The 16,448-nt window shown below is 35.9% G+C and overlaps 1 protein-coding gene across 1 annotated transcript in view; it reads right to left on the bottom strand.

Annotated features, from left to right (window-relative positions):
• The window catches only part of LRP1B (LDL receptor related protein 1B), a 1,943,003-nt gene that overhangs the window by 33,963 nt on the left and 1,892,592 nt on the right, over positions 1 to 16,448 (bottom strand). The window contains exons 86-87 of the mRNA XM_055124030.1: positions 15,477 to 15,581; positions 14,464 to 14,577 (exon numbers count right to left, since the gene is read on the bottom strand). Coding sequence (XP_054980005.1) covers positions 14,464 to 14,577; positions 15,477 to 15,581 — 219 coding nt within the window. The remainder of the gene's footprint in view (positions 1 to 14,463; positions 14,578 to 15,476; positions 15,582 to 16,448) is intronic.

Raw genomic sequence — 16,448 nt, 5'->3', positions numbered from 1 at the left:
TTGTCAGATAGAGTTTTGCCCCAGAGCTGGGCTCACCTGGAATCCAGAATAATAGCCAATATCGATGGCAAGTAGCCAATTATTTGTTTGATCCTTGCATACTCTTTAACTGAAACAAAATGCAAAGTTCAATTTTCATTTAACAGAACCTACACATTATTTTACTTTCAAGTTCCTCCATTCTCTATAACACAAAGACCCAGTTTTCCTATTAAAAAAACCCACAAAAAGAGCCATAGAAACTGAGTCTTATTCTAAATTCCTCACCATAGGGGAGATATTTTCCCTCTCTCTTCTACTTTCCAATAAATATTTCTACTTCCTGAGTCTGAACATTTTTATGATTCAATATTTGCATCCTTGAAAATATTAAAGAACCTGGGGTTCCTGGTCTGACAGTTTCTCTTTATAGCAAAGATACCATGTAAAGGAAAATTCCATTTTTAATTTCAATATGTAGTCACAAATATCTAAAACTGGATGTGCCTTTGAATACATTATATGGTGATTCACTTACAGGTAGACATTTTATTTTATTTTTTCGAAAGTAACCTAATTTTAAACAGCGTCTGGCTTATTCCCAATATGTATGTTTGGTCAATGACATATTTGAAGTTTGAAAATCCTGAATGAATGAATTCATGAAATCATGAAATGTACTGGCTGAATGTATTTGAATATAATCACATATTTAGAAGTGTCAAATGAACGTGCTACATTCTACTCTGTGAAAAAGATATTACATAATTAACAGGCAGGCAACTTTCTTATCTGCTGCACTTTTCCTCCTGCCCCAGAAAGCAGTTTTATATATTAAATATAAGCTTAGGTACAGTTATGGAATTAAATGAAATTTAATTCAATCAGTTCCTTTAAAGATGCTGAAATTGAAGTGCTGTTTGTGTAACACAAGCTGCATGTATGGATTTTGCAATTGTGCAGTCCTGTTTAAAATGTAGTCTCCCCTTCTGATAAAGTACATGTAGAATCAAGCTACCCACCCATTTTAGTATTTGAAGCCTATTTACAGGGATACTTCCAGATTTTGTCGTAAACTGATCATATATTTAGCCTCTCACTTAAAAACCTTTGATTCTCCTTTAAACAAAGATATTTTCCTGCCGGAACATAAAATGCGAAAGCTATCCATGGAGTATTTGATATGCCAAAAACAGTAACCACAAGTCTCACAGTGGAGACTTTACTGGTGCCTGCTTGAGCAAATCGATGAACAACAGGATGACAGTGACAGTGATAGTGACAATTTTTATCTTCCCTTTTTATGTTTTTCACCTGTCTTTGCTCTTCTGTCTCTTTCTTCGTTCCACCTTTCCTTACTTGCTCTTTTAGTTTTCGATAGCTAATTAGTGTGAGATATTTTCTGAAATAAGATATCCTGAGAATGTCTATAATTTTAAATATATTGGTTTTCTTTCCCTATTATCCTGCTACAAAAAAGAAGAAACATATTTTCCAAAATTATAATAATAAAATTATAATCTAACTTTTACTCTAAAAATAATGTTGCCGGGATCAGTCCAATAATTCAACAGGTAGGGTGAATAGCCAATTTAGATTGGGTCTCTGGCCTTGTACAACATTGCACACAGCTAACCTGGGTTCAATCTCTGGCACCCCATTTGGTTCTCTGAGCACTGCCAAGAGTAATCCCTCGTGCAGAGTCAAGAGTAAGGATGCCTAGTGTATTTTTTAAAAAAACAAAAAACAAAAAATAAAAACATAAAGAACACAAACAAATCCAACAATGTTCCAGGTTAAGCTATGTGTTCATAATACTTGGAATTGTATACAGTTATTGTGGGATAAAGTAGTATGGTAATGTTTGAGCAAGTATCCTATAACTTACTCAAGCTGGAAACATAAGAAGTAAACATTTACCATGTGTGTCTGAAATTTGCTATGTTTATGGCAGTAATATCTTGGGAAAGCATTACTAATGAGGAAGTTTTACACACTGTAGCACTGTAGCACTGTCGTCTTGTTGCTCATCGATTTGCTCGAGCGGGCACTAGTAATGTCTCCATTGTGAGACTTGTTGTTACTGTGTTTAGCATATCAATACATAAATAAAATTAATCTGTAGTTGCACTGTGTTCAGGTTACCCATGTTACTATATTCTGATCTACAATTATATTGATTATTATATTAATAATCATATTACTCCCAAAGGGAAATTATATAACAATAGCAAAGCATCAAACAATATCTACTCAATGTGTCAATATGCAATGGTTGCATTTTATTAAATATTGTCACTTGTCTTCTCAAGCACAAGCTGGAAGTTTTTAAATTCTACAGAAAATTAGGATAATGCATTAATTTTTTTTTTAGCATGAAAAGCTAGAAGAAGCTATAACTTGCTACCTGAGATCAGAAAGAATAGATATTGATGGGACAGTTTTTCTTGGCCTTTACTGCTCCAAAAGATATGTACATTTTCATAGTTTGTGCTTTGAAAAGATGCCAAGGGGCAGAAAATGAACAGGGGGGCCCTAATACCTGATTTTTGACATGTAGACAACACAGACATCTGAAGTTAAATTGCTAACTATGCATGTTGGAAGTTCTGATCTCTTTGAAATAACCCACAACAATTTCATATTTGCGAATATCCCCAAATATTCTCTATGGGATGACAGGACCACTGAGCCACAAAGAGGAAGAGTTAATACTCGCAGCAGGCCCAACCGGGGGGGGGGGGGAATTGTGCTGAGTCTTCTTTGTAAGGCCAATATTTTCAGAAACTAAGTCTTTATTTGGGTGTTCACCTTTCATGCAGCCGACCCGAGTTCAATTCCCCTTCCCCTCTCAGAGAGCATGGCAAGCTACCGAGAGTATTGAGCCTGCTCAGCAAAGCCTGGCAAGCTACTCGTGCGTATTGGATATTGGCTGTGCCCAAAACAGTAACAATGAGTTTCTCAATGAGAAACTGGTGAGAGTTACTTGAGTAACTCTCAATGAGTTACTGGTGCCTGCTTGAACAAATCGATGAGAAACGGGATAACACTGACTCTCAGTGACAGTGATGATATCTCACAGGACTTGAGCGATAGCACAGCAGGTAGGGTGTTTGCCTTGCACATGGTCAACCCTGGTTTAATTTCCCAGTCCCTCTCGGAGAGCCCAGAAAGCTACCAAGAGTATCCTGCCCGCACTGCAGAGCCTGGCAAGATAACTGTGGCGTATTCAATATTCCCAAAACAGTAACAACAAGTCTCACAATGGAGACATTACTAGTGCCCGTTTAAGGAAATTGATGAACAATGAAACGACAGTGAGTGTGCTACTATGATATCTCATATTCAAATATTATCAGCATATTCCTGCTGTTCATAGAATGAATTTAAAATTTTTTGCTAAACATACCAAAGTCTTCAGAATTGTTTAAATATAATTATTGTTCAGTACTCTTCCTAAGCGCCATCTAATTTACACTACTCAAATACCCTATTTCCACACCAAAATGTCTTACCTCAGCTGTTTCCTCACAAAGACAGAGGGCTACAAAGGTTATGCTGTACCTTATTTTCCTCTTAGCTTTTACCCACTTTGAGAATCCCAGAAAAAAAAACAATAACAAAAAAAGACAGAGGATAAAAGAAAAAAAAAGCATAAAACACAACATTAACAAAAAAGGGCAATGGAACAAAAATCTATGCAATTAAGTTTTATTTTTTAAGTTTTATTTATGTTATAATAATATTATTTAACCTGTTCATTATTTATACTTACATAGCTAAGATATGGAGAACCTGACAATCTACTAAGAGTCTATTGCCCGCATGGGAGAGCCTTGCAAGCTCCCCAAAGAGTATTCATAACCCAAATAAAGTAACAGACATATACATATCTCTTGGAGAGCCCGGCAAGCTACTGAGAGTATCCTGCCCACACAGCAGAGCCTGGCAAGCTACCCATGGCATATTCAATATGCCAAAAATAGTAACGATAGGTCTCATTCCCTTGACCCTGAAAGAGCCTCCAATCATTGGGAAAGACGAGTGAGGAGAGGCTGCTAAAATCTCAGGGCTGAGTGTAATAGAGACGTTACTGGTGCCTGCTCGAGTAAATCGACAAACAACAGGATGAGAGTGATACAGTGATACATAGCTAAGATGAACATAGGGCCCATATAAATATTATAGAGTGTAGGATGATTGCCTTGCATGCAGCCAAGCGTGGCTCAAGATCTGGTTTCCCATATGGTTCCTGAAGCACAGGTAATATTGATTTCTAAGTGCAGAAGTTCAGAGCCATGGGTAAATACTGAGCTTTGTTGGGAGTGGCCCCCAATCAAACAAATGAAAATAGGGCAAACACAGGACAGTTGACCAGATACAGCAAAGTAAACTCAAAAAGGGCAAAATATAAGGCAAAAATAATCGGTAAATTGGGACAAATAGCTCATAACATTTTTAATATCTATTAATATCTATTTTAATATCTATTTTGCAAAAAGAAAGGAAAAATATAAAGGTAACAGTGCTATCTTGATTTGCACCATGTGAAGGATTTGTTCTTCCCATTGGCAAGAATCAATTATATATTTTAAGAAAGTCTTGGAATTTTGCCACAGCACCATTTTCAAAACAAATGACTGAAGTGATATGATTTCTGAAATAACATGATGTCATGTTAGATGTTTTTCAGATGATTCTTTTTTAAAATTTGAAATCACTGTACCACTGTCATCCTATTGTCTGTCAATTTGCTCGAGGTTGCACAAGTAACGTCTCTATTCCTCCTAGACCGGAGATTTTAGCAGCCTCTCCTTACTCATCCTTCCCAACGACTGGAGGCTGTTTCAGGGTCAGGGAAATGAGTCCTATCATTACTGTTTTTGGCATATTGAATACGCCGCGGGTAGCTTGCCAGGCTCTGCCAGTGGAGGCAGGATACTCTCAGTAGCTTGCCGGGCTCTCCGAGAGGTATGCCTACTATCTGAACTCCATCAAATATGGTGTGGTAATTATTAAAAATGGGTAGTAAATGTCTTTATAATGTGTCCAAAAAGTAGCCTGAAGCGTGGTGGTGGTTGGGTAGTGGAGGTCGACTGCTGGGGCTGGGTCCCTTGGGGCAGGGAGGGTTCTCACCTGCCCCCCTCTGGGGCGTCCCAAGTGAAAACAGCCAGGTGTGGAGTCTGGTGGCATGGCTATGAAGGCTCCATTTTTTACTCCCATCTGGGAGAAGCAGCCATTGAGATCTGGAGGGTAGCCAATGAGGAGGCAAATTTGAAATAAAGTATAAATTACATAAAATTGCTTAAATTGAAAACTTTTTTTTCGTATTTTATTTTTCCTTCTTTATTGAGGAGCTGAGATTTTTGATACTACTGGCAAGAGTTTCATTCGTACATTGTTTCAACAGCACACACCCAACATTCCTAAGATCCCTCCCACCTAAACCTAAGCCCCTACTCAATTCTCCAACCACATCTTCAGTTGTGATGCCTTTGGACACCTGTTGCTCTTTTACTATGTATCTTTATATTCCATTACAAAAGATAGAAAATTAGATTTGGAAATAAATATATAAAAAATCTACTTTAGCAAATCATTAAACTTTAAGCTACACTAGTCAAATACTTTCAAGTAATGATACAGTAGGTTAGCAATCAATAACCATTTATGAAAGTTGTACATCAACAATTGTTGGGCAGGGAAAATTACCAAAATTTTTGTTATCTAAAATGACAAAGTATGTATAAATCAAAGGTGAGTCACCTAGGATTTCTAATGCTTATAAACTGTAGATGTATATACAAAAGTAGGGGATGATCATCAGAGATCAATGGAAAACTATTATCTCTCTTCCACTCATTTAAATTGTTTGTAGATCCAGTGATAGTTAAGAGTTTCAAAAGTAAATAATACACAATAGCTACAATTACACATATTTAGGGTAAACCAAAGTTCTGATTAACTATTAAATGCCTCCTTAGAGTAGACTACAATATATTTTTTTCTGTAAATTCTTAAAAGTATGAATTTAAAAGCTCGTATTGCAGTGCCTTTATATGTACTTTAAGTAATTTATGGAGAATTTCAAATTAAGTAGTGCTTTTGCCTGGCATGCAGCCAACCCTGATTTGATTCCTCTGTCCCTCAGAGATCCTGGCAAGCTATCGAGAGTATCCCGCCCACATGGCAGAGCCTGGCAAGCTCCCTGTGGTGTATTTGATATGCCAAAAACAGTAACAACAAGTCTCACAATGGAGGTGGTACAGGTGCCCGCTTGAGCAAGTTGATGAACAATGGAATGACAGTGCTACAGACAGCACAGTGGTACAATAACACAAAGGTCATGTTTTTAACTGATCAAGGACTTTGTTATTCCAGTATTTAGGAATATAGAGAATCTGAGTAGTTTCTGAAATTTGATGTTACAAAAAATAAGTCAGATTAAAAAATGCGATAGGGAGGGCTGGAGATCTAGATAGGACAGTGGGTAGGGTGCTTGCCTTGCATGAGGCCAACCTGGGTTGGATCCTCAACATTCCATGTGGTTCCTCAAACACCGCCAGGAGTACTTCCTAAGGGTAGAACCAGGAGTAACCCCTAAGCATTGCCAGGTGTGGTCCTCCAAATAAAAATTAACAATTAAATGAATGTGGGTTTGCAGGCTAACTGTAATATGTTTACACAGTATTTATATCTTATGGATAGTTTTTCTATTTATATCAGAGTCATCACATCTACGAAGACTATTAGGATAAAGGAGAGGCCAAAAGATCACACGAACAGTCATTTTAGGAATGAGTAAATGGGTACAGGTAGCAAGTACTTATTTTATCTAGTGCTAGCAAGAGAATTTCCCAAATGTGTCTAAAATTACCACCCATTAAGCAGATATCTTACAGATGATCAATGCAGAGAAAGATTTAAATAAAATATGGATTTGAATGTGTATATTTTTGAGACTTTTGTGTATCACTGCATCACTCTCATCTGGTTGCTTATTGTTTTGCTCTAGCGGGCATTAGTAACATCTCCATTGTGACACTTGTTCTTACTGTTTTTGGCATATTGAATACGTCATGGGTAGCTTTCCAGGCTCTGCTGTGGGGGTGGGATACTCTCGGGACCTTGCCGGGCTCTCTGAGAGGGGCGGAGGAATCAAACCTGGGTCACTACCTTACAAAAAAAGTATTGACAAAATTCTGGCAGTAGCAGAACTATCATATGTACCTGTTTGTGGAAATCTAAAATAGTCTAGTCAGCTTGACAAAGTGTCATTCTTCAAATAACTGAATGTATAATTACCGTAGGACTGGTCATACTACCATAGGACTTATGGCTCAGTTATTCCACTTTCAATAATCTCACAATAACTGAAAACATAAGTTCAAACAGAACCTTACAGCCCAAATATCCATTAGTGGATAACCCAAAAGTAGTATTCATACTATAAAATATTAATTACCCATGCTAAGTGAGAGGCAGTTGCTAGAGACATGAAAGTAAGATGGAGTGGACGTTCAAGCTGCCTCCTGATAAGTTAGTAGGGTCCTACTTCTTCCAGAATAGTAAAAGAGACAGCAGTCTCTAGACTCATTTTTTCTATATAGCCCTTTTTATAGACAAAAGAAAGAATGGGGACTCTGCTTTCTCTTTCACTATTATGAAGGAAACATTTACCACTAATTACTATTCACTATGAAGTTACCACATGTGGCTACAGAAAAAGTCACCCCTCAGATATGATTAGAGCGACACTGAGTATTTATAAGAGATAAAGAAAATGCTGTAGAGGCGGGCTTATGCTTGAATAAAATTCAAATCCAATGTAACAGAAAGTCTGACTTTTAGTACGAAATCTAACTACTGTTAGGAGTAGGAAATAACTGTTTGCTTACATTGAGTAAATAGTATAAATGACATATATACCACTCTATAAATAATATCTATTTATCATAACAAATAATATTTAACAATGAAATTTGTCAATGCAGTATACAGAAAATTTAAGTTTGTTTTTAACATTATTCAATATAAATTTAATAAATATCAAAATATTTTCAAACACACATTTAAAAGCACAATTTTTCACTACACTTTTTCACTACTGTCCTTAAAATTTTTTTCACATATAATTAATGAAAATGGCCAAAAGATAAAAGTTAAAGGCATTCACAGAATAAATATAACCCCTAAACTCAAATACATTACTATAAATAAGTCTATTACTATAAACTTTCACTGTGAAAAAAAATCCTGCCACATTCATATATTTGAGTATTCCATGGACTTTACAAATATATATAAACTTCAAACAATTTAAACAGTTATTTACTCTATTTAAAAAATATGCTGCTCACAATACAAAAGCAAGCAAGCACTATATCTTGCCTCTTGAAGCAATTTTTGTTTTCTATAAAGGCTTTTATATGAAATAGTATAAAACAGCATTTCATTAAAGATACATGACCACTACCAATTGAAATCTGAGACTAAAAGTAAATAAGCTTTCCTTATGAGGAGAATCAACCACTAGAAAGATATCCTACAGGCATAATATTCTTTATTTTAACTATTTTAGTTTCCTTTCACAGACGTTTTCTATTAATTTTTAATTTTATTTGTTTGCATTTCAGTATCATATAAATTTATTACCAAAGATGGTAAGCAGGACTAGAAAATTTGCTGTATTAGCCATAATGCCCAAAAGTAGAGAAAGAGTATGGGGAATATTGTCTGCCTTAGAGGCAGGGGGAGGGTGGGAAGGGGGGGTATACCAGAGATATTGGTGGTGGGGAATGTGCACTGGTGGAAGATGGGTGTTTGATCATAAATTTCAACTCTAAGAAATTTGATCATGTATTTTTAAATCATTTCTCTATTCTGCATACTCCCTATTAATAGTCCATTCGTAATCAAATTAAACCTTGATTTCCCCTATATGTTCATTTTTCTTTCCTTCAAATTCCCATTGGCTTGTCTTCCTTTAAATCCCAACCTCACACTCAAAGAAGATTCTGTGCTCCAATCGCCCACCTTTCACTTTCTCAACAGCAGTCTTGTTTCTGTCATATAGGACTTTCAAACTATCTTGCATAATGGCTACTTAATCGCACAATTCAATAAATCATTTATCATTTTTATCCTTCTTAAACGGCATGGAGCTCACATTCATTGACACCTCCTATTTCTTTTACTTTAGAGGAATCTAGTCTTTGGCAAGTCTCTTACGTTTACTTTGATTTACTTTTTTCCCCATTCTGTACCACGCAGTATCAACCATTAGTATTTGCTAAGATTCTATCCTTAACTCTCTTCTTTATTCCACCCATGTGTGGCATAAACAATTCCTCACAAGCTGGCCTAGATATATCTTTACTCATCTCTCCTATTAGATCACATTGTCTGTGTCCTATTTTCAACAAAACTCTATTCTTACTGCTTATTTGCAGATCTATTTTTGACTGAACTTATTCTACTGAGAAATGTTTATGTCCATTGTCTTCCTCATAAGTTCCTAAAATTTTGTGAAACTACCAACTCATCCTCAAGTTTCCTTTTCTCACGCACAAGTGATCAGTGATCTTTATTCCTTAATTTTCCACAATTTGGTTATACTTTTATATAATTATTATCAAACACTTATCCTTTTTAATTATCATTCAGCTACCTCAAATAGTTTTATTTATTAATTACTTTAGTAATTACTAAATACGAATAACACTACTATTAATGATGTTAATTAACACTACCAATGCTAATACTACCACTAATAATACTAATTACTTAATGATTACTCTTCAAAAGAAAAAGTTATATTAGACTTAAAGGATAAAGAAAGCAATATGGCGCCTCAAAAAATCAAGTACCTCGGAATCAGCTTAACAAAGGAGGCAAAGGACTTGTATAATGAAAACTATAAAACACTACTTCAGGAAATAAAAGAGGACACAAGGAAATGGAAAGACATCCCCTGTTCATGGATTGGAAGAATTAATATTGTCAAAATGGCAATTCTCCCCAAAGCATTGTACAAATTCAATGCGATCCCTATAGGAATACCCTTGACATTCTTAAAGAAATGGAGCAAGCGCTCCTGAAATTCATATGGAACAATAAGCCCCCACGAATAGCTAAAGCAATCCTTGGGAAAAAGAAAATGGGAGGAATCAACCTCCCCAACTTCCAACTCTACTACAAAGCTGTAGTCATTAAAACAGCATGGTATTGGAACAAAGGCAGAGCTGCAGACCAATGGAATAGGGTTGAATACTCTGACATACACCCCCAAATATATGATCATCTAATCTTTGATAAGGGAGCAAGAAATGTGAAGTGGAGCAAGGAAAGCAGGTTTAACAAATTGTGTTGGCAAAACTGGATGGCTAAATGCAAAAAAATGGGCTTAGACCTCCATCTATCACCATGTACAAAAATCAGATCAAAATGGATTAAAGACCTCAACATCAGACCAGAATCCCTAAGGTACATTGAAGACAAGGTCGGCAAAACCCTCCACGACATTGAAGCCAAAGGTATCTTCAAAGCTGACACACCACTGGCCAAACAAGTGAAAACAAAGATAAATAAATGAGACTATCTCAAACTAAGAAGCTTAAGCAACTCAAAAGAAACAATGACCAAAATACAAAGATAGTCTACAGAATGGGAAAGGATATTTATGCAGTACCCATCCGATAAAGGGTTGATAACAAGGATATACAATGCACTGGTTGAACTCCAGAAGAAGAAATCTGCCAACCCAATCAAAAAATGGGGTGATGAAATGAACAGAAACTTTTCTAAAGAAGAAATCTGAATGGCTGAGAGGCACATGAGAAAATGTTCCACATCACTAATTATCAGGGAGATGAAGATCAAAACAACAATGAGATATCATCTCACACCACAGAGACTGGCTCACATCCCAAAAAACAAAAGCAACCGGTGTTGGCCTGGATGTGGGGAGAAAGGGACTCTCCTTCACTGCTGGTGGGAATGCCGACTCGTTCAGCCCTTTGGGAAAACAATTTGGACGATTCTCAAAAAGTTAGAAATTGAGCTCCCATTTGACCCAGCGATACCACTCCTGGGAATATATCCCGGAGAGGCAAAAAGGTATAGTAGAGATGACATCTGCATTTCCATGTTCATTGCCGCTCTGTTCACAATAGCCACAATATGGAAAAAAACAGAGTGCCCGAAAACAGATGACTGGCTAAAGAAACTCTGGTGTATTTACACAATGGAATACTACGTAGCTGTCAGAAAACATGAAGTCATGAAATTTGTATATAAGTGGATCAACATGTAAAGTATCATGCTGAGTGAAATAAGTCAGAAAGAAAGAGACAGACATAGAAAGATCGCACTCATATGTGGAATATAAAGTAGCTGAGAGGTACAAGCTTAAAATGTTGTGATTCCTGGCAGACATTTCTCTGGACTTAGTTACTAAAATACAGAAATCCAAATCTATGCTGCTGCTAGTGTGGCCTCCTGACCTCATATCTCTTCATTCTCAGCAATGGAAAACAAATTACCAAATGATTTCTTTTCAGCAGATCGACTTTAGGGGGGAGAAACTCCAAATCAATAATAGTGAATTTTTTTGTTTAAATATTGAATGTAATCAAAGTAAAGTGAAAGTAAAATGAAATTTACCAGTTACACATGCGGGGTGGGTGGCTGGGGAGGTGGGGAGAAGGGGGAGGTATATCGTGATTCTTGGTGGTGGAATATGTGCACTGGTGAAGGGATGGGTGTTTGAGCATTGTATAACTGAGACTTTAACCTGAAGGCTTTGTAACTTTCCACATGGTGAATCAATAAAAGAATTAAAAAAAAAAAGAAAGCAATATGGAAGAAATTTTAGCACGAAATGAAATTTGAGTATAAAAAATCCACTACTTCCTGCCATATAGTGGGATAAATATTATTTATAAAATGTACATAACATTTAGAAAATTACAGTATCTGTTACAATATGACCTAAATACACATACAATTTATAAAATGTTCTAGACATTACTTGTTACAAGTATTTGCTGATTCCATTTTAGCTATCCTCATTCAGAATTTAGTCAGGGCCTCACTCCACAATATTTATCAGCTAATATTTGGTAAATCGATTAATAAATAAATTATGACAGATTGTGATAGAATACTCTATAAACCTGTCATATCTTAAGTTATCTGAGAAATTAAGCAAGTAGTATTCTTCCCATCAAAATCAACTTGAGGGTGCAAAGCCCAGGGCATAAACAAAATTTCCATAAATCCAAATGAAAAGAAGAGATAGACAGAAGTGACAGCTGTCAGGCCTGAGTAAGAAGAAAGCAGGTACGGCACTTGTCTTGCACAAAATTCAATAAAGGATTCCAGCCCTGGCATCCCATATGGTCCGCTGATAACCGCCAGGAGATACTACCTAAGTGCGGAGTCAGGAGTAACCCATGACCACACTGGGTGTGGGCTCCAAACAAACTAAATGACTTTTGTTTTTAAAAGTAAAAGCTCTGTTTTCCAAATGCCTCCTAATAACTATTAACATATACTGAATTTTATTAGATAGGCTGATGATTACCTAGTAAATCATTGTCTTTCTTAAATAGTGGAGGAAAACATTTTAGAAGTACTTATCAAGTGACACTTGACATTCTCTAGACATTTCTGCAACCTATGAGGTAGAAGAGGCGAGGTGTGTCTGTCTCTTCACACACAATAAAGTCACACACAATAAAGAAAACATTGGGGAGGTTGGGACACATCCAGCAATGCTCAGGAGTTACTTCTGGCTTACACTCAGTAATTACTCCTGGCGGTGCCTGGGGGATCATATGGGATACTGGAGATTAAACGGTACTCCTCTGCATGCAAGAAGAATGCTCTCCCCACTATACTACCACTCTGGGACCCTGTTATGTGCACTTTAAATGGGAATCCCTGATCAAGGAAATAAAAGCAAACTTGGGTCTCAGAGCACGTATTACCAGTGTCTCCTAAAGGTAGTAACCCGATCAATTTTTGGTAAGAAATCACCTGGATTTACTAATTCTGCAATGTCTATGAATCTCTTGAGCTTGCTATATCTCCTTCTGCTGCACACCTGAAGTTCCAATCTTATTTATTTTAGAATTAAGTGTAGAAAACCTTTTTGGTGTGAGTTTCCTGTAGTCAAATTTAAGGCTTTTCTTTGGTACCAACAAATTTTTCCCTCAAAAGTCGAGCCATTGCCCAGATCTCTGACTTCTTATTCATTTAAGAGGACTGTGGGTTATCCTAATTGGGTATAAAATGTGTTATAACTTGTATTTCCAATTGGTAGGACTGGAAAAGTAGATAAGCAGACTAAATCTGAGTATGAACAGAAAAACTGAATCAACCACATAGTATAACAGTTACATATATACATCTTATGGATAACTAATTTAAATAATTATTTCCTGATGTGTTTGATATAGGCATATTGGTTTAAGGTATATCGCCCAGGAAAAATAAGAATTTTTATTAAAAAATAAGAATATTTTTTATGATATTACCAATTTTCCATATTTTTAAATTGCTGTCTAACCAGTGGCATTTTCTTGAAAAAAAAAACAGGTCTTAATGAACAAAACCATAATGTTTTATGTAATGAGAGATCTATAATTTATATAATTATGACTAAAAATCCATCCTAAGTACTCAGAGACACTAGGAAGAAACTTTTAACAGGTGCCAAGTAGGTACGTTGTTATAATATTAGCTACTAAGGGGGATGTCAGTTATGATTTTCCCTACACTAAATTGAAAATATAAATACAACTTCCATCACAATGAACATTTTTAGTTGCCCCAAAGGTTTTCCCAGAAATTTCTCAGAGGTAATGGTTGTATCAGAAAAAAATAAATAAATCTAGAAATAGTTATTTAATTATTATATGAAATGTCTAAAGATTTTCACCAGGAATATATTTCCTATTTTAGATATTCATAAAATGCTTATTTAAATTTAAAAAGCAGAACACACCCAGGAATCCATTTCTTCTGTAAAGAACATAATACTGATTAAAGCAAAAACAATTTCCAGTAAAATTTTGTGAAGCAAAATAATGTGTTATTTCATTACTTCTGGAAATGAAAAGTCAGTTACTATATAAAAAGGAAAAGAAAGAAGCATTCCAAATATAGCATAGAGTAATAGAGCCTGAAAATGGCTGCTTCTACACTTCTCTAATTAAATTCTACGGTTCTAGAAAATGTATTTTTATTAGACAGTTCCACAAGCTTTTCCATTCCCTCTGCTATATTTCTAGACACTCTGACTATCGTGCGTTTACTTGTTGGTGAGGGAAGCAAAGGTTAAGTGTGTATGACATAGATGAGCTCTAAGATTAAGTATACACTGTGAAATGCATGTGGATGTTCATGATTTAAACCAATGAACTGTGGCCTGAAATGATGTCACACGAAGCGCAGTGGTAAGTGGAAGGTTAAACCTACTTGCATCTCGGCTCATTAAACGCAGTTAAAGTGCAAATCCCCTCATTCTGACAGTAGTGATCACAAGGGTTCTCTTTCTGGTCACAGCGCTGACTTTTAAACCCCACAGAGCATCTGCAGAATTTCAGTAAAATACAGCTAAATAAAGTGTCTTGCTTTTTTTTTCTTTTTCTTTTTGCCAAATACGTTTAAACTTCTTTCACACAGAGATAGCAACATTTGAATCAGATTATTCTCAGATATGCTCCTTTCTCTCTCACACACACTCATTGCATGCCACACTGATGAGATGGGAACAACAGGACACCGATGAGGATGATAGATGGTACCATCCTTCTGGTCAAGCAGTGATCTAAGAAAATTCAAAATTGAGACTGAAGGTTGCTTTTCAGGTTGCCCATTCTGACCAATCAGGAAAGTGAGAGCTGAAATATTAAGTTTCAGAATTTCTCAACAGAAGAAAAAATCTTTAACATCTCCTCAAACATTTAGAAACCCAGCTTTGATTAAAGTATTGCAAAGATGTCAAAGTCTTAATACTTTTACATAATAAAATGCTCTAAGCTTGGTACATCTATCAAATAGCAGTATATACTTTAGAAAATATCTCAGGTTCTTTACTATAGGTACCAAAAAATGACCTTGAGTACCAAGTATCAAGAAATGTGACTACCACTGGGCTTCATATATCTGAATAAGGTAAGGAGAATTAGAGTGATTTACCCCTACCCCCCAAGCCTTTACAAATTCAAATATCTATGAATGATTGTAATGAGTATGAGGCTAAAATTGTACAAAATTTTTCTTTAAAAAGCCATTAACAAATTGATGATAAATAAGGTTCTATAGAGCACATGAACCAATGAGGGATGATTTTTTGATGAAAGAAATGTCCATAATGATGAAAGAAATGTCCATAAATAATTCACTTAAAATATTTCCCCAAGAAAGGAGGGTAGAGCAAATAATCTACGTAAATAGAGAAAATACCCCTGGTGCTATGAAATACTCACTGACATATAGGTACATTTGTCTCAGGGTCCAGCTGGCATGTGCCCCCATTGTAGCAGTAGCCATCACATAACTGGCAGCTAGAGGCAATCTTTCCATTAGTGCAGCTGCAGGAACAAAGAAAAATAACTTGCTCTGTTATTGGCATAATCATTGTTGAAAACTGACACAAGCACTGTAGCTGAGAATATTTATCATATAGGAGTGTCTGCCAAAATTAAAGTTTTTAGAAAGACAGAATACTCAGAGGCAAAGAATCTTTTAAATTATGACAGATTAAAAGTTTTCTTTTGGGGTATTTTCAAATTGTTTAATCCACTTCCTTAATGTGGACTGGAGCGATAGCACAGCAGGTAGGGTGTTTGCCTTGCACGCGGCCGGCCTGGGTTCGATTCCTCCATCCCTCTCAGAAAGCCCAGCAAGCTACCAAGAGTATCTTGCCCACACGGCAGAAACTGGAAAGCTCCCCGTGGCGAATTCGATATGCCAAAAACAGTAACAAGTCTCACACTGGAGATGTTACTGGTGCCCACTTGGGCAAATCGATGAACAATGGGACAACAGTGCTACAATGCTACTTCCTTATTGTGAAATTTTAGTATAGCTATATATGTGCAAGAGTACTCTAATGCATACCACATACAACCCAGGAGATATTAATAGCAGCATCTTTTTCTCTTTTTATATAATTAAGTTTTATTGACACTGGTGTGAATTACAAACCACACAGGTTGTCCTCTTAAATTAAAAATCCTGCAGTCTGCAATATTATGTTATAATGCAATATTGAAACACATGTTGTTAGTATACGATCATCCTGTAATATCTTTTATCCAATTGTTTCTCTTTGAGTATATATTATAATTAGTGCCAACTGTTTTATTTTAACTGAAAAACAGCATATAATAGTTCACTCAAAAAATAAATATAAAGTTGTAGGAATAATATGCAAAACAGAAAATAAAATAATAAAG

Source organism: Sorex araneus, chromosome 1 (assembly GCF_027595985.1).
Source record: "Sorex araneus isolate mSorAra2 chromosome 1, mSorAra2.pri, whole genome shotgun sequence".
Lineage (NCBI taxonomy): Eukaryota > Metazoa > Chordata > Mammalia > Eulipotyphla > Soricidae > Sorex > Sorex araneus.
The sequence above is the reverse complement of the archived record's forward strand: the minus strand, read 5'-3'. Positions and strand labels throughout refer to the sequence as shown.